Source organism: Nicotiana tabacum, chromosome 4 (assembly GCF_000715075.1).
Source record: "Nicotiana tabacum cultivar K326 chromosome 4, ASM71507v2, whole genome shotgun sequence".
Lineage (NCBI taxonomy): Eukaryota > Viridiplantae > Streptophyta > Magnoliopsida > Solanales > Solanaceae > Nicotiana > Nicotiana tabacum.
This window is the reverse complement of record NC_134083.1, coordinates 122,225,415-122,245,700: the sequence shown is the minus strand read 5'-3', so window position 1 is coordinate 122,245,700 and position 20,286 is coordinate 122,225,415. Positions and strand designations below refer to the sequence as shown.

Below are 20,286 nucleotides of genomic sequence, written 5' to 3'. Positions count from 1 at the left end.
TGAGGACATTCTTTCGATTCACTAGAATGACAATCTCTTTTTTAAAAGTATACTAGGGCTAATTTAATGAGAAATAATAAAAATAGGATAATAATTGACTCTTATTCGAAAGAGAGTCTTGTAGCAACGGTAAAATTATTTTCGTGAGACTTATAGATCACGAGTTCGAATATTGCAAGCAGCCACTAATACTTGCATTAAAGTAAACTGTTTACATCACACTCCTTGAGGTGCGGCTCTCTCCCTGGCCCTGGTGAATGCGGAAAACCTTGTACAAAAGGCTGACTTTAAATAATTGACTCTTATTCATACTTGCGCCATCTCAACTTTCATTGAAAATCTCGTCGATAAAATAAGGTTTGTAGACAAACTTATGTTACAACTCTTCTATATGCACTAATTTGATATAGGTGTGTGTAGACGTGCAATTTTTGCTTCTTTTGTGTTCTTTGAAAAATTCTTACAAAGTATCCACACTCGTGACGTGGCTAATTGTACTTCTAAGAAAAATGAAGATCCATCTATACTTTCTCCGTTTTAATTTATGTGAACATATTTCCTTTTTAATCCGTGTCAAAAAGAATGACCTCTTTCCTTATTTGGAAACAATTTACCTTTATGCAATGATTTATAGCCACACAAAATATATGTGTCTCATTTTACACAATAAGTTTAAAAGTCTTTTCTTTATTTTTAAATTCCGTGTCCAGTCAAATGGGTTTATATAAATTGAAACAGAGGGAGTATAACATTATAACTTAAGAGGCAACACCATCGGAATTAGAGGAAAACTGTTAAAAGTATCAAATTAATTAATGTTGTAACTTTTAGTTTCATTTCATCATCATTATGTAAAGCTTAACTAGTACTTATATTTATGAAAAAAGGTCCAAAAATGATTTTGTGGTATTTGAAATGGATCAATTATAACCCTCGTTTTAAACTTGAGTCCAAAAATAACCCCGCCGTTATAGAATGGGTCTAATAATACCCTTGTGTTATTCGAAATGGATCAATTATAACTCTCGTTTAAATTTGAGCCCACTAATGACCATGCCGTTAAAGAATGAGTCTAATACTACTATTTTCCTCAGTTAGTAATGATTAGGGGTGTAAATGGATATTTAAAAGCCGACAGAACCGTACCGTGCCGAACCGATTGTTAGGTTTCTTTTAATAAAACTGTAGGTTTTTATATAAATCTATAATTGTACCGATAATTAGGGTAGGTTTTTTATTTTATAAAAATAAACCGAAAAAATATTGAAGCATACTGAATAAATTTACATGTGAATATATGTTTCACATGTAAATATATTCTAATCGTACCGAATAAATTTACATGTGAATATATGTTTCACATGTAAATATATCGGACCTATTATTAGACCTAGTATAAATATATGTTTCACGTGTAAATTTATTCGGTACGGTTCGATATTTATATATTATGTTTAAAAATAATAATGGGTCTAATATTTATAAAGAATGGGTCGAATAAGTTTAAAATTTGAGCCCACTAATGACCATGCCGTTAAAGAATAAGTCTAATATTTATATTTGTAAATAATAATGTATTAATATAAATATTGTACAAATTTTAATACATTGTTATTTTTAAACTTAATATATAAATATATGTTTCACATGTAAATTTATTCGGTACGGTTCTATATTTTTTCGATTTATTTTTATAAAATAAAAAACCTACCCTAATTATCGGTACAATTATAGATTTATATAAAAATCTACGGTTTTATTAAAAGGAACCTAAAAATTGGTTCAGTACTGTACAGTTCTGTCGGTTTAGTCGGTTTTTAAATATCCATTTACACCCCTAATCATTACTAACTGAGGAAAATAATAGTATTAGACCTATTCTTTAACGACAAGATCATTAGTGAGCTCAAATTTAAACGAGGGTTATAATTGATCCATTTCGAATAACACAAGGGCATTATTAGACTTATTCTATCACGATAGGGTCATTTTTGGACTCAAGTTTAAACGGGTTATAATTGATCCATTACGAATACCGACCGTCATTTTTGGGCAAATTTCCTATATTTATTATTACTAGCTTCTTGCTTTTGCATAGCATGTGAACAGAGCACGGACTTGCGAGTTGGGAAGAAACAAAGCTATATTCATACTATTCCTCTTGTGATTCTGCTTCCTTGTTGGTATCCATTAATATTACTCCAATTTGCATTTGCTAGATACTGCTCTTCCTCTTACATCCACTTCTTTTTGTATATTTTGGAATATTGAGCTGTTTTGATCTAAACAGATGAAGAGAATGAGGGGTCATTCCATCTTTTGCCTCTCTTTTTTCTATTGGGTCCTCTCTGTTTCTGTGCCTCCCCTCGTTTCACCTTATGGTACTCTCTCTGTTCCTCTTATGATTTCTATATTTGAATAAACAGTAGTTGTAGTTATAGAAGTGCAATGGGTTCTTGTTGCTACTACTCGAAGACTAGTGACAGTTTTGACTGTTGTACTTTATTGCAGATGGGCCACTCTATGATTCTTCAGCTTTCACCGAGGTAACAATCCTTCATTTTGGCTGTTTTTTTCAGAATATTTTTGAAAATAACCTTTTGTTCATGGAATATGATGTATTTGAACACTCACAAAATCTCTTAACTTTTTTTCAAATAAAATGCATATTCAAATTCAACTCCATTTCCAAAAATTATTGTTCAACACGAACTTAATTTTTTTTTTTTCAAGTTTCAACCAAATCTATATCCAAACACTATCTACATCAACGTTTTTTGTAGTCTCGTAAAATAACTGTGCTACGCAGAGGTCAATGCAAGAATTGTAGTCAGTGGGATCGAAGTGGTACGAATTGTTATATAGGAGTACATTATCTTTTTTGTGTAAAGTTTTCCACCTATTTATATGGCCTAAGCTTAAGCCAGTATTTGCAACTACACACTGGGGAAGTAATTTCCCATCCTTAACGAAATAGTTCCTCCGGAATCAAATGAACAACGACGATTACTTAGGATGCTGTGACACAGTAGAATCATTGCCAATAGGCAATAGCATGCTATGTGCCTAAGTGTGAGAAGATCGTGCAAGTTATGTTATGCTCAAGTCTAATAAGATGTACTTTCAAATGGATCACAAAACCACCAACAAATAGCCTAGATCTTCCTATGGTGTTACACTTGGTGTATATTCAATGTAGATTAATTCCAGTGCATTTCACATATTTGAGTGTTTGATTATTATTCATTATGAGGCTAACAGTTTACACTGAGGTATTGCCGATATCTGCAAGGCAATGACTCACTCTTGTTCTCTTCATGTATGACTTGCTCTGCAGTGCAAACTTTACCCAGAGAAGCCACTCTATGGCGGCGGAATTTTAAAGGATAAGTTTCCGGAGTTTCAGGGGTTTACGGTAGCGGATGGAAAGAATGTCCATTTACCTGTTTTCAGATTGCAAGATCTCACCCCTGGCACCATTTATTCTTTTTCCAGTTGAGTTACTTCTTACTACTACTATTAATTAAATGTTTTTATCCAGCTTTTATTCCATGATAAAAAGACTGATGCAAGATGCAAGGTGTTTACAGAAATCAGAAAGTAATTTTACATATTTTTGTTTTGGCAGCTTGGATTAAGATAAAAAATGCAGATTCTTCTCTCATAACAGCAAGCGTAGGTGACAAAGATTCTGAAGAACTATGTGTTGGCACTGTAGATGCTAAGCCTGGATGCTGGTCCTTCCTCAAGGGTGGTTTTGTAGCTTCTAAACTTAATTTATCTTCCATTTATTTAAAGGTATATCTATTGGTTGCCTTGTCAATATTGACTCATACATCTAGTAATCTTAATCTGGTACTTCTGATGAATACTTGGAAAGTCTACAGAACTACATTTCAAGTTGTTTCCTTTCTTTTGCAGAATTCAGATCAAGAAGCTTTGGAAATAGAGATTGCTAGTGCTTCATTGCAGCCTTTTACTGAGGAACAATGGATCTTAAATCAACAGACAAAAATTAACATGGTAAATATATTGAGTAGTGCTTTCTTGTTTCATTGGATTGAAAGTTCGATACCAAATGAATTCTGAAACAAACTTTGATTCAGGCAAGGAAGCGCGCTGTTACTATTCACGTCTCAAATAAACAAGGAGTTAGACTTGAAGGTGCAATACTAACAATAGAACAAGTTTCCAAAGATTTCCTCCTTGGATCTGCTATTGCATATACCTTTATTGGTAATACCCCCTATCAGGTCTGTCAAAAAAATCCATCACATTGCTTTAGATACCATTGTTTTTAAATCTTAAATTCACCTCACAATGAAAATGTAGTGTCATTCTGTGGACTCTAAACAATTGATAATGCCTTTAGTATCAGAAGCTGATTTTTATTCATGTTTCAGAACTGGTTTCTTGAGCGATTCAATGCTGCAGTTTTTGAAGATGAAATCAAGTGGTACACCACAGAGCCTAAACGCGGTCAACTTAACTATACCTTAGCAGACCAGTTGCTGGAATTTGTTCGAAGAAACCAGATCACTGTCAGAGGTCACAATATTTTCTGGGAGGACCCAAAATATACACCAGGTTGGGTTCAAAATCTTACAGATTCTGAGCTGAAATCAGCTGTTAACTCCAGGATACAGAGTCTTATGAGTAAATACAAAGATGAATTTGTTCACTGGGATGTTAACAATGAACTGCTTCACTTTGATTTTTATGAGCAAAGGCTGGGACCAAATGCCACACTAGAATTTTACAGGACAGTTCACCAACAAGACCCTTTGGCAACCTTGTTCCTCAATGAATTCAATGTGGTAGAAAATTGTGATTCTAAGTCCACTGTAGACAAGTATATTTCAAAGATCAGGGAGCTCAAAGAAGATGGCATGTCAATGGATGGAATTGGACTTGAGGGTCATTTTGGAGTCCCCAATCGGCCTCGAATAAGAGCTACTTTAGATAAATTAGCAACATTGGGGCTTCCCATTTGGCTCACAGAAGTTGATATCAGTGAAACATTTAGCAAGGAAACACAGGTGAGACAGCTCTAATATTGCTCAATATGTTCCCTCAAAGTCAATTGAAATGGCATGCAACTTTTCTTTTCTTTGTTTTCTCCAATTTATAAAACTGAGCTAAAGCACGAAAACATACATTGCCAGTTCACTAATAAGGCTGCATTATTCTTATAGTTTTCTAGAAATATATATTTTTACCATGTTCGCACCCATGATCACAACAAAATAGTGAGTATGGAGATATTTTAAAATTCTAGATCTGTCTTTGATTAATCCATTTTTAATGGACAGGCTATTTACTTAGAACAAGTATTGAGGGAGGCCTTCTCACATCCGGCTGTGGATGGGATAATGCTGTGGAGTGCCATAAGGAGAAACAAATGTTACAGAATGTGCCTTACAGATCCAGACTTAAATAACCTACCAACTGGTAATGTAGTGGACAAGCTTCTGAAGGAGTGGGAAACTGGGGTTCTGAAGGGCCAAACAGTTGCACGTGGTTCTTACAGCTTCTATGGCTTCCTTGGTGATTACAAAGTTACTGTTAGTTATGGAGGTCAAGTTGTGGATGCAGCATTCTCACTTAGCCGCAGTGAAGAGACTAAGCATTTTAGCATTCAGCTGTGACTAGCAGTAATACTCATCCAATGTGTAACTGTAACTTAAAAGCATAGAGCATTCAAATTAGCATAAGATGCATTTTCTTTTTCTTCTCAAGCTCAGAGAAGCAAAGAATGTACAAGATGTATTAATTACGCCAAATGGCGAGCCTAACTAAGCAAATCTTGTTAACGGTTAATGACTATCATAAATCTTTCAAAATCAAACTTATCCTCTATGTTGAAGCCACAAGCTAGTCCCCTTTCGGGTAAACAATGCAGACTCAGCACTTTCTCATCATTACAATTTTAGTGGTCAGAAAATTAGGTTCGGCCAGGTTCAACAACAATCCGACATCGCACCTACACTAGCTCAGCCGAACAAGTAGGCACGACACAATTCACCAGCAAACCAGTATGAATGACCACAGTACTGTATAATACGATGTCAAGCCTCAACGAATTTGATGCGCCACTATCTCAACAAACTCGTAAGATCTAGAATGTAGTTCCATGTACTATTCAACCACTTTCACCCTTTAGCTGGGTGTAGTTGGGCACGTCCAAAAACTATAAATGGAGGTCAAGATCATCTTCAAAGGCAATCTGGGATGGAGTACCTTCAAAGACAATCTGCATATCATCTCATTATTACATGTTATTGGGTGTAACGACCCGACCGGTCGTTTTAAGTATTATAACCTTGTTCCCCCATTTACTGCTCAAGTTATGCTTTACAATTGTTTTATGACTTACCAGGTTAGTTGGTTCGGGTCCGGAAGGATTTCGGAGTGAAATGAGACACTTAGTCTCATAATTGAAAACTTAAGTTGAAAAAGTTGACCGAATGTTGACTTATGTGTAAACGATCTCGGATTTGAATTCTGATGATTCCAATAGCTCTGTATGGTGATTTTATTCTTAGGAGGGCGTCCGAAAACTTTTTTGGAAGTCCGTAGTGGAATTAAGCTTGAAATGGCGAAAGTCAAATTTTTGAGAAATTTGACCGGGGGTTGACTTTTTGATATCGGGGTAGGAATCCGATTCTGGAAATTTGAATAGGTCTGTTATGTCATTTATGACTTGTGTGCAAAATTTGAGGTCAATCGGACGTGATTTGATAGGTTCCGACGTCGTTTGTAGAAACTCGAAGTTCAAAGTTCATTAGGCTTGAATTGGGGTATGAATCGTGGTTTTAGCGTTGTTTGATGTCATTTGAAGGCTCGATTAAGTTCGTATGGTGTTTTAGAACTTTTTGATATATTTGATTGAGGTCCCGGGGGCCTCAAGTGAGTTTTGGATGGTTAACGGATCGAATTCGTACTTAAAAGAAAATCTGAAAGTTTCTGCCATGTGATGTAATCGCACCTGCGAAAATTCTATCGCAGGTGCGAGCTCGCAGAAGCGAGCCTTCCATCGTAGTTGCGTCCAGGCGTGGCTGGGGCTTCGATCGCAGAAGCGGCAGGTAGCCACAGAAGCGGCCCCGCACCTGCGGGCATTTGATCGCAGAAGCGCAAGGGCGCTTGGTGAGGCAGCTTCGCAGAAGCGGGCAGCTCCTTGCAGAAGTGTGTCCGCAGATGCGGACAAAGCTCCACAGAAGAGAAATTAGCCGCAGAACCGGGAACCGCAGAAGTGGTTTATGAGCCGCATGTGCGAAAGCACTAGGCAATGTATAAAACAGAAGGGTCCGAGAAATATTTTCATATTTGACATTTCCAAAAGCGAGTGAGGCGATTTTTGAGTGAGAAATCACGAGAAATCTTGAGGTAAGTCACTTGTGATCATTTCTACTCCATAATATTGAATTATCATCGAATAATCCGACTAGATTACATGTTTTTGAGGTGTAAATCTATGATTTGAACTTAGGGATTTGAAAATAAGATTTAAAGATTTGGAGGTTGATTGAGATCGGATTTTGGTAAAATTGGTATGGTTAGACTCGTGGTTGAATAGGCTTTCGGATTTTATAACTTTTGTCGGGTTTCGAGACGTGGGCCCCACGGGTAATGTTTGAGCTAAAATTCGGATTTTGTTGGGAAATTAGTATTTTTTTTATGGAATTAATTCCAATAAATTTTATTGACTAAATTGAATTATTTGTGGCTAGATTCGAGGCGTTTGGAGGCCAATTCACGAGGCAAAGGCATAGCGTAATAAATAATTAGACGGTTTGAGGTAAGTAACAGTTCTAAATTTGGTCCTGAGGGTATGAAACCCCAGATTATGTGTTATGTCATTGGTTTTGAGGCGACGCACATGCTAGGTGAGGGGCGTGCACCGTAGAAATTTTGACCAATGGAACTGTGTAGTTGAATAATTTGTTGATATATGTACATTTTTCCCCGTATTAGAGAAATTGATCTATGAATCATGTTTAAATCATATGTTTACACTGTTGGGACCCACAAAGTTCGTGTACTTGTGGAATTATCTGCTAAATTATTATTTTGTACTCAGTCACTCTTCTATTTGCACATTATTACCTCAGTCTCTCTTATTCATTATTGATGCATCATATCATTGTTGTTGGGCTGCTTATCATGATTTCTGAGAGCCCGAGAGACTGGAGAGGTTGATGACTGAGTGAGGCCGAGGGCCTAATTGTGAGGATATTTATGGGATCGGGCTGAACACTGCAGCATCTTTCATTGTTATATGCCATGATTGGCTTGATATAGTGTTTGGGCTGAAGGAGCTCCTCCGGAGTCTATACATACCCCCAGTGAGCGCAAGTACCTACTGAGTGTGAGTGCGAGTGCCGAATGCCGAGTGCTAAGTGATTGGGAGGAATGAGTGACTGTGAGGAAAGAGTGAATGTGAGGTTGGAGTGAATGGGAGGAATGAGTGACTGTTACACTGAGAGGATGCATTGAATTCATTATTGCTGCATTTCAGCTGTCATATATCACTATTTTTGGAAATTTCGGAAAAATATTATTTTCTTTTTCAGTCAAATTTGATATAAAATTACTGTGGAGTTTTAAATGTTGAACTTGAAAGAAAATTACTGTGGAGTTTTAAATGTTGAACTTGAAAGCATGCCTACCATTTTATGTTGGAAAGTACTGTATTTGGACTTAGCTGAGAAGCTCGTCACTACTTTCAGTTCTTTATTTATTATTGTTACTTACTGAGTTGGTTGTACTCATACTGCACCCTGCATTTCATGTGCAGGTCCAGGTGATCCCGGACACAGTGGGTGTTGATTCTTTCACACAGTCGATTTTTCGGAGATTCAGAGGTAGCTACCATATTTCGCAGATCTTATCTCTCCTTCCCTATCCTTTTGTTTATTGTATTTGGTCTCAGATTATTATAGACCGTATTTTTCAGACTTGTAATGTATAGATGCTCATGTACTCAGTGACACCAGGTTTTGGGAGTGTTTGTATCGGTATTTGCGAGATTTGTGGATTATGTTTAAATATTATATTTTCAAACTTAAAAGAAATTGTGATTTATTGAGGTTGTCGGCTTGCCTAGTATCGAGATAGGCGCCATCATGACAGGTTAGGATTTTGGTTCGTGACAAGTTAGTATCAGAGCCTAGGTTACATAGGTCTCATGAGTCATGAGCATGTTTTGTAGAGTCTTGCGGATAGATACGGAGACGTCTGTACTTATCTTCGAGAAGCTGCCAAACCCTTAGGAAAATTTCACCTCCTTATGTTCTGTCGTGAGAATTTGTAGATTCCGGAAACTAAATCTCTGTTATTCTATTCTCTCACAGATGGCGATGACACGTACTACCGGATCAGACGGTCAACCACCAGTGATGCCAGTTAGGGCCGTGGTAGAGGCCGGGGCCGAGGTAGAGGTCTAGGTGTAGCTCGTACAACAGTTGGAGCAACACCTCTAGCACTACCAGTTGCTCCAGCTCAGGAGCAGATTCAGATATAGCTGAGCTGACAGGACCAGCTCAGGCACCAGCTATGCCCATTGTGATTCCAGGCCTTCAGGAGGATTTGGCTCAGATATTGGCAGTTTGTACTGGACTTGCTCAGGTGGTTTCAGCTCAGGCCGCACCTGCCACTTCTCAGGCCGGGGGAGGTACTCATACCCCTGTTGCCCATACTCCAGATCAGGTAATACAGGGACTTCAGATACCGGGGATACTACCAGCCCAGCCGACTGTAGCTGCTCAGGCCCCGGTAGTTCCTGTTATGGCAGATGATGAGCAGAGGAGACTTGAGAGATTTGGGAGGCTTCGACCTTCATCATTTAGCGGTGTTGAGTCAAAGGATGCTCAGGGTTTTCTGGATAAGTGCCAGTGAATGCTTCAGACAGCAGGCATTCTGGAGACCAGTGGGGTCTCGTTCACTACTTTTTAGTTTTCTGGGGCTGCCTTCAGTTGGTGGGAGGCTTATGAGAAACGCAGGACGGTCGGTGCAGTACCACTTACATGACAGGAGTTCTCCATTCTCTTTTTGGAGAAGTTTGTGCCGCAGTCTCGTAGAGAGGAGCTGCGGAGACAGTTTGAGCAGTTAGGTCAGGATGGCATGTCTGTGACGCAGTAAGAGATGAGATTTTCTGAGTTGGCTCATCACGCCGTTTGGTTGGTACCCACTGACACGGAAAGGATTAGGAGGTTCATTGATGGCCTTACATATCAGCTACAATTACTTATGACTCGGGAGAGAGTATCTAGTGCTACTTTTGATGAGGTTGTTGACATTGCTCGGCAGATAGAGATGGTACGTAGTAAGGAACATGGAGAGAGGGAGGCCAAAAGGCCTCGTGGTCCAGGTGATTTTAGAGGTGTTCCTTCAGGGGGTCCGTTTTGCCGTGGTAGGGGTCGTTCTTACAGACACGCTCAGACGAGTTGTCCCGTTTACCGTGGTGTGTTATCCGGCCATGGTTCATATAGTTTTCATCAGGGCCAGTCATCTCTCAGTGCCCTTGCAGCCCAGAGTTCGTCCCGTGCCCCTTCAGCGCAGGGTTCATTTGCACCGGGTGCTTCTAGTAGTTATTCTAGTTCTCGGGGCCCGATTCAGTCCGTACCACCACCAGTACCAGGGAGCTGCTTTGAGTGCGGGGAATTTGGTTATATGTGGAGATAGTGTCCTCGTCGTTTGGGAGGTCCAGTGCAACAGAGGAGTCAGACTAGGACTTCAGCACCAGTTACTTTGCCACCCACCCATCTAGCTCGGGGTGGGGGTTAGTCAGCTAGGGGTCGCCTAAGAGGGGGAGGCCGATCAGGTAGAGGTCAGGCCTGATTCTATGCTTTTCCTGCCAGGCCAGATGTTGTTGCTTCAGATGCAGTGATCACAGGTATTGTTTCAGTGTGCCACAGGCTGGCTTCTATACTATTTGACCCTGGTTCCACTTATTCATATGTATCATCGTATTTTGCTCATTATTTAGATATGCCCCGTGAGTCCTTAGTTTCACCTGTTCGTGTATCTATGCCGGTGGGCGATATTATTACTGTGGACCGTGTGTGTGTTAACTATTGGGGAACTAGAGACTAGAGTTGATCTTTTATTACTCGGTATGGTTGATTTCGATGTAATTCTGGGTATGTATTGGTTGTCTCCATGTCATGCTATTCTGGATTGTCACGCAAAAACCGTGACGTTAACGATGCCGGGGTTGCCAAAGGTTGAATGGAGAGGTTCTCTTGATTTTGTTCCTAGCAGGATAATTTCTTATTTGAAGGCGAGGTTCTCTTGGTTGAAAAGGGATGTTTGTCATATTTAGCCTTTGCGAGAGATGTTGATGTAGGTACTCCTCCCATTGATTCAGTACCGGTAGTGCGAGACTTTCCGGATGTATTTCCTGCAGACCTGTCGGGTCTGCCACCCGACAGAGATATTAATTTCGGTATTGACTTGGTGCCGGGCACTCAACCCATTTCTATTCCTCCGTATTGTATGGCACCAGCTGAGTTAAAAGAATTGAAAGAGCAACTTCAGGAACTCCTTGATAAGGGGTTTATTAGGCGTAGTATATCACTTTGGGGTGCACAAGTTTTGTTTGTGAAAAAGAAAGATGGTACTATGCGGATATGCATTGATTACAGACAACTGAACAAAGTTACAATCAAGAACAAATATCCTTTGCCGCGTATTGATGATTTATTTGACCAACTTCAAGGAGCGAGGGTATTCTCCAAAATTGACTTGAGATCAGGGTATCACCAGTTAAAAATTCAGGATTCGGATATTCTAAAGATGGCATTTGGGACTCGTTATGGCCACTATGAATTTCTTGTGATGTCTTTTGGGTTAACCAATGCCCCGGCAACATTTATGCACTTGATGAATAGTATATTTCAGTCATATCTTGATTTATTTGTCGTGGTATTTATCGATGATATCTTGGTGTACTCACGTAGCCGGGAGGAGCATGCATAACACTTGGGTATTGTATTACAGAGACTGAGAGAGGAGAGGCTTTATGCCAAATTCTCTAAGTGTGAATTCTGGCTTAGTTCGGTGGCATTCTTGGGACACATAGTGTCCAGTGAAGGGATTAAGGTGGATCCAAAAAAGATAGAGGCAGTTCAGAGTTAGCCCAGGCCATCTTCAGCTACTGAGATTCGGAGTTTTCTTAGCTTGGCCGGTTATTATCGTCGCTTTATGGAGGGTTTCTCGTCTATTGCATCGCCTTTGACTAAATTGACCCAGAAAGGTGCTCCGTTCAGGTGGTCAGATGAGTGTGAAGAAAGCTTTCAGAAGCTCAAGACAACTTTGACTACAGCCCCAGTATTGGTGTTGCCTACAGATTCAGAGTCTTATACTGTGTATTGTGATGCGTCATTTATTGGTCTCGGCGTAGTGCTGATGCAAGATGGTAGGGTGATTGCCTATGCGTCCATACAGTTAAAGATACATTAGAAGAATTATCCGGTCCACGACCTTGAGTTAGTAGCTATTGTTCATGCCTTGAAGATTTGGCGGCATTATTTGTACGGTGTCCATTGTGAGGTTTATACCGATCACCGGAGTCTACAACATCTGTTTAAATAGAAGGATCTTAATTTGTGACAGCGAAGGTGGTTGGAGTTGCTTAAGGATTATGACATCACCATTCTCTATCATCCCGGAAAGGCCAATGTGGTGGCCGATGCCTTGAGTCGTAAGGTGGAGAGGTTGGGCATCTTAGCATACTTACCGGTAGCAGAGAGGCCTTTAGCCTTGGAGGTTCAGGCCTTGGCTAACCAGTTTGTCAGATTGGATGTATCGGCGCCGAATCGAGTTTTGGCTTGTGTAGTTTCTCAGTCTTCTCTTTATGATCGTATTAGGGAACGTCAGTATGATGACCCCTATTTGCTTGTCCTTAAGGACACGGTTCATCATGGTGATGCCAAGGAAGTCACTATTGGGGATGACAGTGTATTACGGATACAGGACAGGCTATGTGTGCCTAATGTAGATGGTTTGCATGAGTTGATTCTCCAGGAAGCTCACAGTTCGCGGTACTCCATTCATCCAGGTGTCGCGAAGATGTATCAGGATTTGAGGCAGCATTATTGGTGGAGGCGAATGAAGTAAGATATAGTTGGATTTGTAGCTCGGTGTTTAAATTGTCAACAGGTAAAGTACGAGCATCAGAGACTGGGAGGATTACTTCACAGACTTGAAATTCCAGAGTGGAAATGGGAGCGTATTACCATGGATTTCGTAGTTGGGCTCCCATGGACCTTGAGAAAGTTTGATGCTATTTGGGTGATTGTGGATCGGTTGACCAAATCCGCATATTTTATTCCAGTTGGTACTAATTATTCTTCGGAGCGGTTGACTGAGTTTTATATCCGCGAGATTGTTTGCCTACACGGTGTGCCAGTGTCCATCATTTCAGATCGGGGCACGCATTTTACATCATAGTTTTGGAGAGCAGTGTAGCGAGAATGGGGCACACAAGTTCAGTTGAGTGCAACACTTCACCCTCAGATGGACGGACAGTCGGAGCGGGCTACGCACTTGTGTTATAGATTTTGGGGGGTTCTTGCGATCATTTTCTGCCACTCGCGGAGTTTGCTTACAATAACAGCTACCAGACGAGCATTCAGATGGCTCCGTATGAGGCTTTGTATGGGAGATGGTGCCGGTCTCCTGTGGGTTAGTTTGCGCCAGGTGAGGCTAGGCTATTGGGTACTGACTTGGTTCAGGATGCTTTAGAGAAGGTTAAATTGATTCAGGAGCGGCTTCGCATGGTGCAATCTAGACAAAAGAGTTATGCCGACAGGAAGGTCCGTGATGTTGCTTACATGTTTGGAGAGAAGGTTCTACTCAAGATTTCACCCATGAAGGGTGTGTTGAGGTTCGGGAAGAAGGGCAAGTTGATCCCTCAGTATATTGGGCCTTTTGAAATACTTAAGAAGATTGGAGGGGTGGCTTATGAACTTGCTTTGCCACCTAGTCTATCAGGTGTTCATCCAGTGTTCCATGTATCCATGCTCCGAAAGTATGTCGGGGATCCGTCTCATATTTTGGATTTCAGTACAGTGCAGCTGGATGGTAATTTGACTTATGATGTGGAGCCGGTGGTTATTTTAGACCGGCAAGTTCGAAAGCTGAGGTCAAAGAACATAGCATCAGTGAAGGTTCAGTGGAGAGGCTAGCCAATCGGAGAAGCTACTTGGGAGATTGAGCAGGAGATGTGGAGCAAATACCCACACCTATTTGAGACTCTAGGTATGATTCTAAAGCCATTCGAGGATGAACGTTTGTTTAAGAGGGGGAGAATGTAACGACCCGGCCGGTCGTTTTGAGTATTATAACCCCGTCCCCCCATTTACTTCTCAAGTTATGCTTTACAGTTGTTTTATGACTTACCGAGTTAGTTGGTTCGGGTCCGGAAGGATTTCGGAGTGAAATGAGACACTTAGTCTCATAATTAAAAACTTAAGTTGGAAAAAGTTGACCGGATGTTGACTTATGTGTAAATGACCTCAAATTTGAATTCTGATGATTCCAATAGCTTTGTATGGTGCTTTTGGGCTTAGGAGCGTGTCCGGAAAATTCTTTGGAAGTCCGTAGTGGAATTAGGCTTGAAAAGGCAAAAGTCGATTTTTGGAAAGTTTGACCGGGGGTTAACTTTTTGATATCGGGGTTGAAATCTGATTCTCAAAATTTGAATAGGTCCGCTATGTCATTTATGACTTGAATGCAAAATTTTAGGTCAATTGGACATGATTTGATAGGTTCTGGCGTCGTTTGTAGAAACTGGAAGTTCAAAGTTCATTAGGCTAGAATTGGGGTATAATTCGTGGTTTTAGCGTTGTTTGATATGATTTGAAGGTCCGACTAAGTTCGTATGGTGTTTTAGGACATGTTGGTATATTTGGTTGAGGTCCCGAGGGCCTCGGGTGAGTTTCGGATGGTTAACGGATCGAATTCGGACTTAGAAGAAAATATGAATGTTTCTGCCATCAGATGTAATAGCACCTGCTGAAATTCCATCGCAGAAGCGAGCCTTCCATCGCAGATGCGTCCAGGAGTGGTTGGGGCTTCGATTACAGAAACGGCTCCACAGAAGCGCAATTAGCCGCAGAAGCGACAACTTGGGCGTAGAAGCGGGAACCGCAGAAGCGGCTTAATGAGCCGCAGGTGCGAAAGCACTAGGCAGTGTACAAAACAGAAGGATCCGAGAAATTTTGTCATTTTTGACATTTCCAAAAGCGAGTGAGGCGATTTTTGAGTGAGAAATCACGAAAAATCTTGAGGTAAGTCACTTTTGATCATTTCTACTCCATAATATTGAATTATCATCGAATAATCCGACTAGATTACATGTTTTTGAGGTGTAAATCGGGGATTTGAGCTTAGGAATTTGAAAATAAGATTTGAAAATTTGGAGGTCGAGTTGAGGTCGGATTTTGGTAATATTGGTATGGTTAGACTCGTGGTTGAATGAGGTTTCGGATTTTGTAACTTTTGTTGGGTTCCGAGACGTGGCCCAACGGGCGATATTTGAGCTAAAATTTGGATTTTGTTGGAAAATTAATATTTTCTTATGGAATTAATTCCAATAAATTTTATTGACTAAAGTGAATTATTTGTGGCTAGATTCGAAGTGTTTGGAGGCTAATTCACAAGGAAAAGGCATAGCGGAATAAAGAATTACACGATTTGAGGTAAGTAACAGTTCTAAATTTGGTCCTGAGGGTACGAAACCCCGGATTATGTGTTATGTCATTGGTTTTGAGGTCACGCACATGCTAGGTGATGGGCTTGTGGGCGTGCACCGTAGGAATTGTGACTTGGTCAAATTTTATGGAACTGTATAGTTGAATAATTTGTTGATATCTGTATATTTTTCCCCGTATTAGAGTAATTGATCCATGAATCATGTTTAAATCATATGTTTACACTATTGGGACCCACATAGGTCGTTTACTTGTGGAATTATCTGCAAAATTATTGTGTTGCACTTAGTCAAAGTTCTATTTGCACATTATTACCCTAGTCTATCTTATTCATTATTGATGCACCATATCATTGTTGTTGGGTTGCTTATCATGATTTCTGAGAGCCCGAGAGACTGGAGAGGTTGATGACTGAGTGATGCCGAGGGCCTAATTGTGAGGATATTTATGGGATAGGGCTGAACGCCGCAACATGTTTCATTGTTATATGTCATGATTGGCTTGATATAATGCTTGGGTTGAAGGAGTTATTTCGGAGTCTGTACACACCCCCAGTGAGCGCAGGTACCTACTGAGTGCGAGTGCCGAGTGATTGGGAGGAATGAGTGACTGTGAGGAAAGAGTGACTATGAGGTTGGAGTGAATGGGAGGACTGAGTGACTGTTACACTGAGAGGATGCATTGAATTCATTATTGCTGTTGTAATGACCCGACTTGTCGTTTTAAGAATTAACGCCTTGTTCAGTGACTTAAGGTCTCGAGCAGCGTCGTAATATATATTATGACCCGCGGGTGTGGTCGAGTTTGATTTTCGGAAGATTCAAAATTTAATTAAAAGAACAATTCTCATAATTTAAATCTTAATTTGGAAAAGTTGACCAGATATTGATTTATGTGTAAACGACCTCGGATTTGAATTCTGATAATTCCAATAGCTCAGTATGGTGATTTTGGACTTAGGAGCGTGTCCGAAAAATTATTTGGAGGTCCGTAGTGGAATTAGAGTTGAAATGGTGAAAGTTAAATTTTTGGGATATTTGACCGGGGGTTGACTTTTTGATATCGGGGTCGAAATCCGATTCTAAAAATCTTAATAGGTCCATAATGGCATTTATGACTTATGTGCAGAATTTGACGTCATTCCGGGTTAATTTTAAAAGGTTTCGGCACGAGTTTTAGAAGTTGGGAGATTTGGAAGTTCATAAGTTTGATTCATGGCACGATTTGCATTTTCGGTGTTGTTTGATTGAATTTGAGATCTCGAGCGAGTCGGTGTTAGGTTATGGAACTTGTTGGTGTGTTTAGACGGGGTCTTGGTGGCCTCGTGTGTGTTTCGGATGGGCTACGAGTCAATTCCTTCTATTTTTGAACTGCTGAATTTGTCATCTAGTTTTCTCCTTTGCGTTCGCGGGAGTTCCTTCGTGAACCGTGAAGAGTAATTTTTGAGGCAGGAACATTTGTTCTTCGCGTTCGCATGCCTCATCTCGCGAACGCGACAACTTGTCCCTTCCCTTCATCGCGTTCGCGTTCGCGAAGCATGCGTTTCCCTCATTCGCATTCGCGTACAGTACCCCGCATTCGCGTAGGCTAGTCGAAAGCCATCAGACCTTTCTTCTCCGTGTTCGCGAAGTACTTCTGGGCAGCCTCATTTGTCTTCTTCGCGAACACGATCCTTCCTCTGCGTTCGCGATGCATAATCATATCTTGACTTGTAGAGCTCGGTTTTAGGCGATTATGGAGGGATTTTTCACAATATTGGTTGGGGTAAATGTTCTATAACCTAAAGTGTTTATATTTCATGAATCTATGATTATATTCATTGTTTAATTCGGTTTTTAATGGAAGAAATCAAGATTTTGGCAAAATCTTCCAAAAACGGAAATTTAAGATTTGGAGGTCGAGTTGCTATCGAAATTTGATAAAATTGGTATGGTTGAACTCGTATCGGAATGTGTGTTCGGATTTCATGAAACTTATGTCGGGTTCTGAGAGGCGAGCTCTGCGTTGACTTTTGTTGACTTTTTGGAATAAATTTTTAAGTCGACATATTATTATCCAAAATTATTTCCGATGATTTTTAATAAAGTTATACAATTAATTTGGATAGATTTGAGCTGTCCGGAGGTCATTTCAAGCAAGAAGGCTATTTTGGAATATCGGCCTAACTTCAAAAAGGTAAGTATCTTGCCTAATCTCGAGTGGAGGAATTACCCCTTAGGCATCGAGTCTTATGTGCCATTTGTGAAATATGAAAAGCCGTGTACACGAGGTGACGAGTACGTACTCGGGATTATATGTGGAAAATATATTGGGTTAAGGTCTTAGGCATATTGTGTAGTAAATTGGATAATTATTAGCATTTATTAAACCATCTATTTTGCCATGCCTCAATTCGTGTTTGTTGAATTTATTTTTATATGACAATTTGATGTGATTATTACTTGTATATTTATGTGGATTCAGTAAATTGATGATTTGATATTTCGTGGAAATTAATTTCAGTATGAATTTTCCATCTGCAAATAATTTATTTAAATAAGCTTAAGAATAGGTGTTTATATAAATATTAAGAATTTGGATTGATGAAGGCGTCGCCTTATACTGAGTATTTTCCATCTCTGTTGATTGTTTTGAGGTTTTATATACGTTGTGTGGAGCCTTCGATTATTTGTTGAGAAATGTATTGACTCTGCTACATATTTAAAATTTGGTTGTGGTCAGTGGCAAATTGTGATATGAATTGTTGTATTGTGTTGTGGTTTAAACACTCTCCTTGATGTTATTTATGATTCCTACCTTGCTTGTTAATGATATACATGTGCTTGGTAAGGAAGAGAGTAAAGTACGAAGGGTGATGCCGTGCCATTTGAGAGTGTAAAGTACGAGATGTCGTGCTATTTGAATTATATTATCATGTGAGGGAGAGTGTAAAGCACGGAGGGTGATGCCTTGCCATTTGAGAGTGTAAAGCATGAAGGGTGATGTCTTGCCATTGAGAGTGTAAAGCATGAAGGGTGATGCGATGCTATTTCATTTATATTATCAGGTGAGGATGAGAGTAAAAGCACGAAGGGTGATGCCGTGCAATTATTTTTATATTATCATATATTCATTGCACAAAGGGTGTTTCCGTGCAGGCGAGGACGAGAGACATACATTATATTATGATATCGTTTTGTTATGTATACATTCATGCCTTTATCTTGAGATGTTATTGTGCACCTATGTTTTTCTATGTGATTTATAGTCGTTGTTGCATCCTGTGTGCCTCCACTTTATTTCTTTTATTGTTATTGGCATTTCTCCCACCTAGTGGGTACAGTTATATGTATGCACGGTGAGAAAGATGTGATATGTTGAATATATTTCTCACACCAGGAAAGTTAATTGAGGTGTAACATGCTGACTTTTATTTGAAAGAATTATATTAGAAAGATATTTATTTGAAAGAATTATATTAGAAAAATATTTACTAGCAAGAAGTATATTTGAAAGATATTTACTTGAAAGAATTATATTTGAAAGATATTTACTTGAAAAAATTATATTCGGAAGATATTTATTTGAAAGAATTATATTCGAAAGATATTTATTTGAAAGAATTATAATGGAAAGATATTTATTTGAAGGAAGTATATTCGACATATATTTATTGAAAAGGATTATATTCTAGAGACTTTTATTGAAAAACGTATAGATAAAAGATATATATTTTGAAGGACTTAATTAATTGGTTGTACCTGTGTTTATTATTCATTTGAGTAATATTTATGGTATTCCTGTTATCTTGCTGTTTAAATCACTAGTTGATTGGTGTTGCTATCACTGCTATTTATTTTCTATTATTTCTTTGTATGCTATATTGCACAAATTATTTGACTAGTGAGTGTCTTGACTGTACTTCGTTACTACTCCACTGAGGTTAGTCTTGATACTTACTGGGTACCGACCGTGGTGCAATCATACTACACTTCTGCCTATTTTTGTTCAGATCCAGATATTAAAGATATCGGATTCGGACAAAGATTAGAGTATGATCGCAAGCATTCAAGGTAGAACTGCCTGGTCATCGCAGTCCCTTGGAGTCTTTCCATTTTATTGTATTATTAATTTCTTATTCGATCAGTACTGTATATTTGATCCTCAAGATAATTTCATGTATTCAAGTAGAGTTCGTGACTCAGTATTATCAGTCTTGGGAGGTTGTATTAAATTATATGTTTTAAAAAAATGACTTGAATTATGATTATAATCGGCTTACTTAGTCTTAGAGACTAAGTGCCATCCCGACGCCTGCGGTGGGAGTTTTGGGTCGTGACAAGTTGGTATCAGAGCTCTAGGTTCATAGGTTCTATGAGTCATGAACGTGTTTAGTAGAGTCTTGCAGATCGGTACAGAGACGTCTGTACTTATCTTCGAGAGGCTACAGAGCTAGTAGGAAAATTTCCTCTTATTTCATTCTTTATCATGCGATATTTATTCAGCTTGAAGCATATATCTTATGTTCTTTTGCATCCACTCGTGTATAAAATTGTGTATTCGATATCAACTATTCGCCAATGGTTCGTGA

At 39.4% G+C, this 20,286-nt stretch overlaps 1 protein-coding gene across 5 annotated transcripts; it reads left to right on the top strand.

Annotated features, from left to right (window-relative positions):
- The first annotated feature begins 2,051 nt into the window (after positions 1 to 2,051).
- Positions 2,052 to 5,849, top strand: LOC107823403 (endo-1,4-beta-xylanase 5). Of its 5 annotated transcripts, none has more exons than XM_016650037.2 (9): positions 2,052 to 2,183; positions 2,291 to 2,381; positions 2,512 to 2,546; positions 3,338 to 3,494; positions 3,629 to 3,798; positions 3,922 to 4,023; positions 4,107 to 4,253; positions 4,404 to 5,039; positions 5,313 to 5,849. In XM_016650037.2, exons 2-9 carry the CDS (start codon positions 2,291 to 2,293, stop codon positions 5,646 to 5,648), a joined length of 1,674 nt encoding a protein of 557 aa, XP_016505523.1. In that variant the 5' UTR covers positions 2,052 to 2,183; the 3' UTR covers positions 5,649 to 5,849. The 5 variants fall into 5 exon arrangements, with proteins under 5 accessions (XP_016505523.1, XP_016505524.1, XP_075108484.1 ...); XM_016650038.2 differs by having other exon boundaries at positions 2,059 to 2,179; XM_075252383.1 differs by lacking the exon at positions 2,052 to 2,183 and having other exon boundaries at positions 2,190 to 2,381.
- Positions 5,850 to 20,286: the final 14,437 nt, after the last annotated feature.

What these genes read in the sequence shown, in the direction of transcription:
- LOC107823403 (XM_016650037.2), top strand. Translation starts at nt 2,291, where the DNA reads ATGAAGAGAATGAGGGGTCATTCCATCTTTTGCCTCTCTTTTTTCTAT. An exon ending in ATTCTTCAGCTTTCACCGAG is followed by an intron (nt 2,547 to 3,337) that starts GTAACAATCCTT and finishes CTTGCTCTGCAG; the next exon opens with TGCAAACTTTACCCAGAGAA. An exon ending in TATCTTCCATTTATTTAAAG is followed by an intron (nt 3,799 to 3,921) that starts GTATATCTATTG and finishes TTTCTTTTGCAG; the next exon opens with AATTCAGATCAAGAAGCTTT.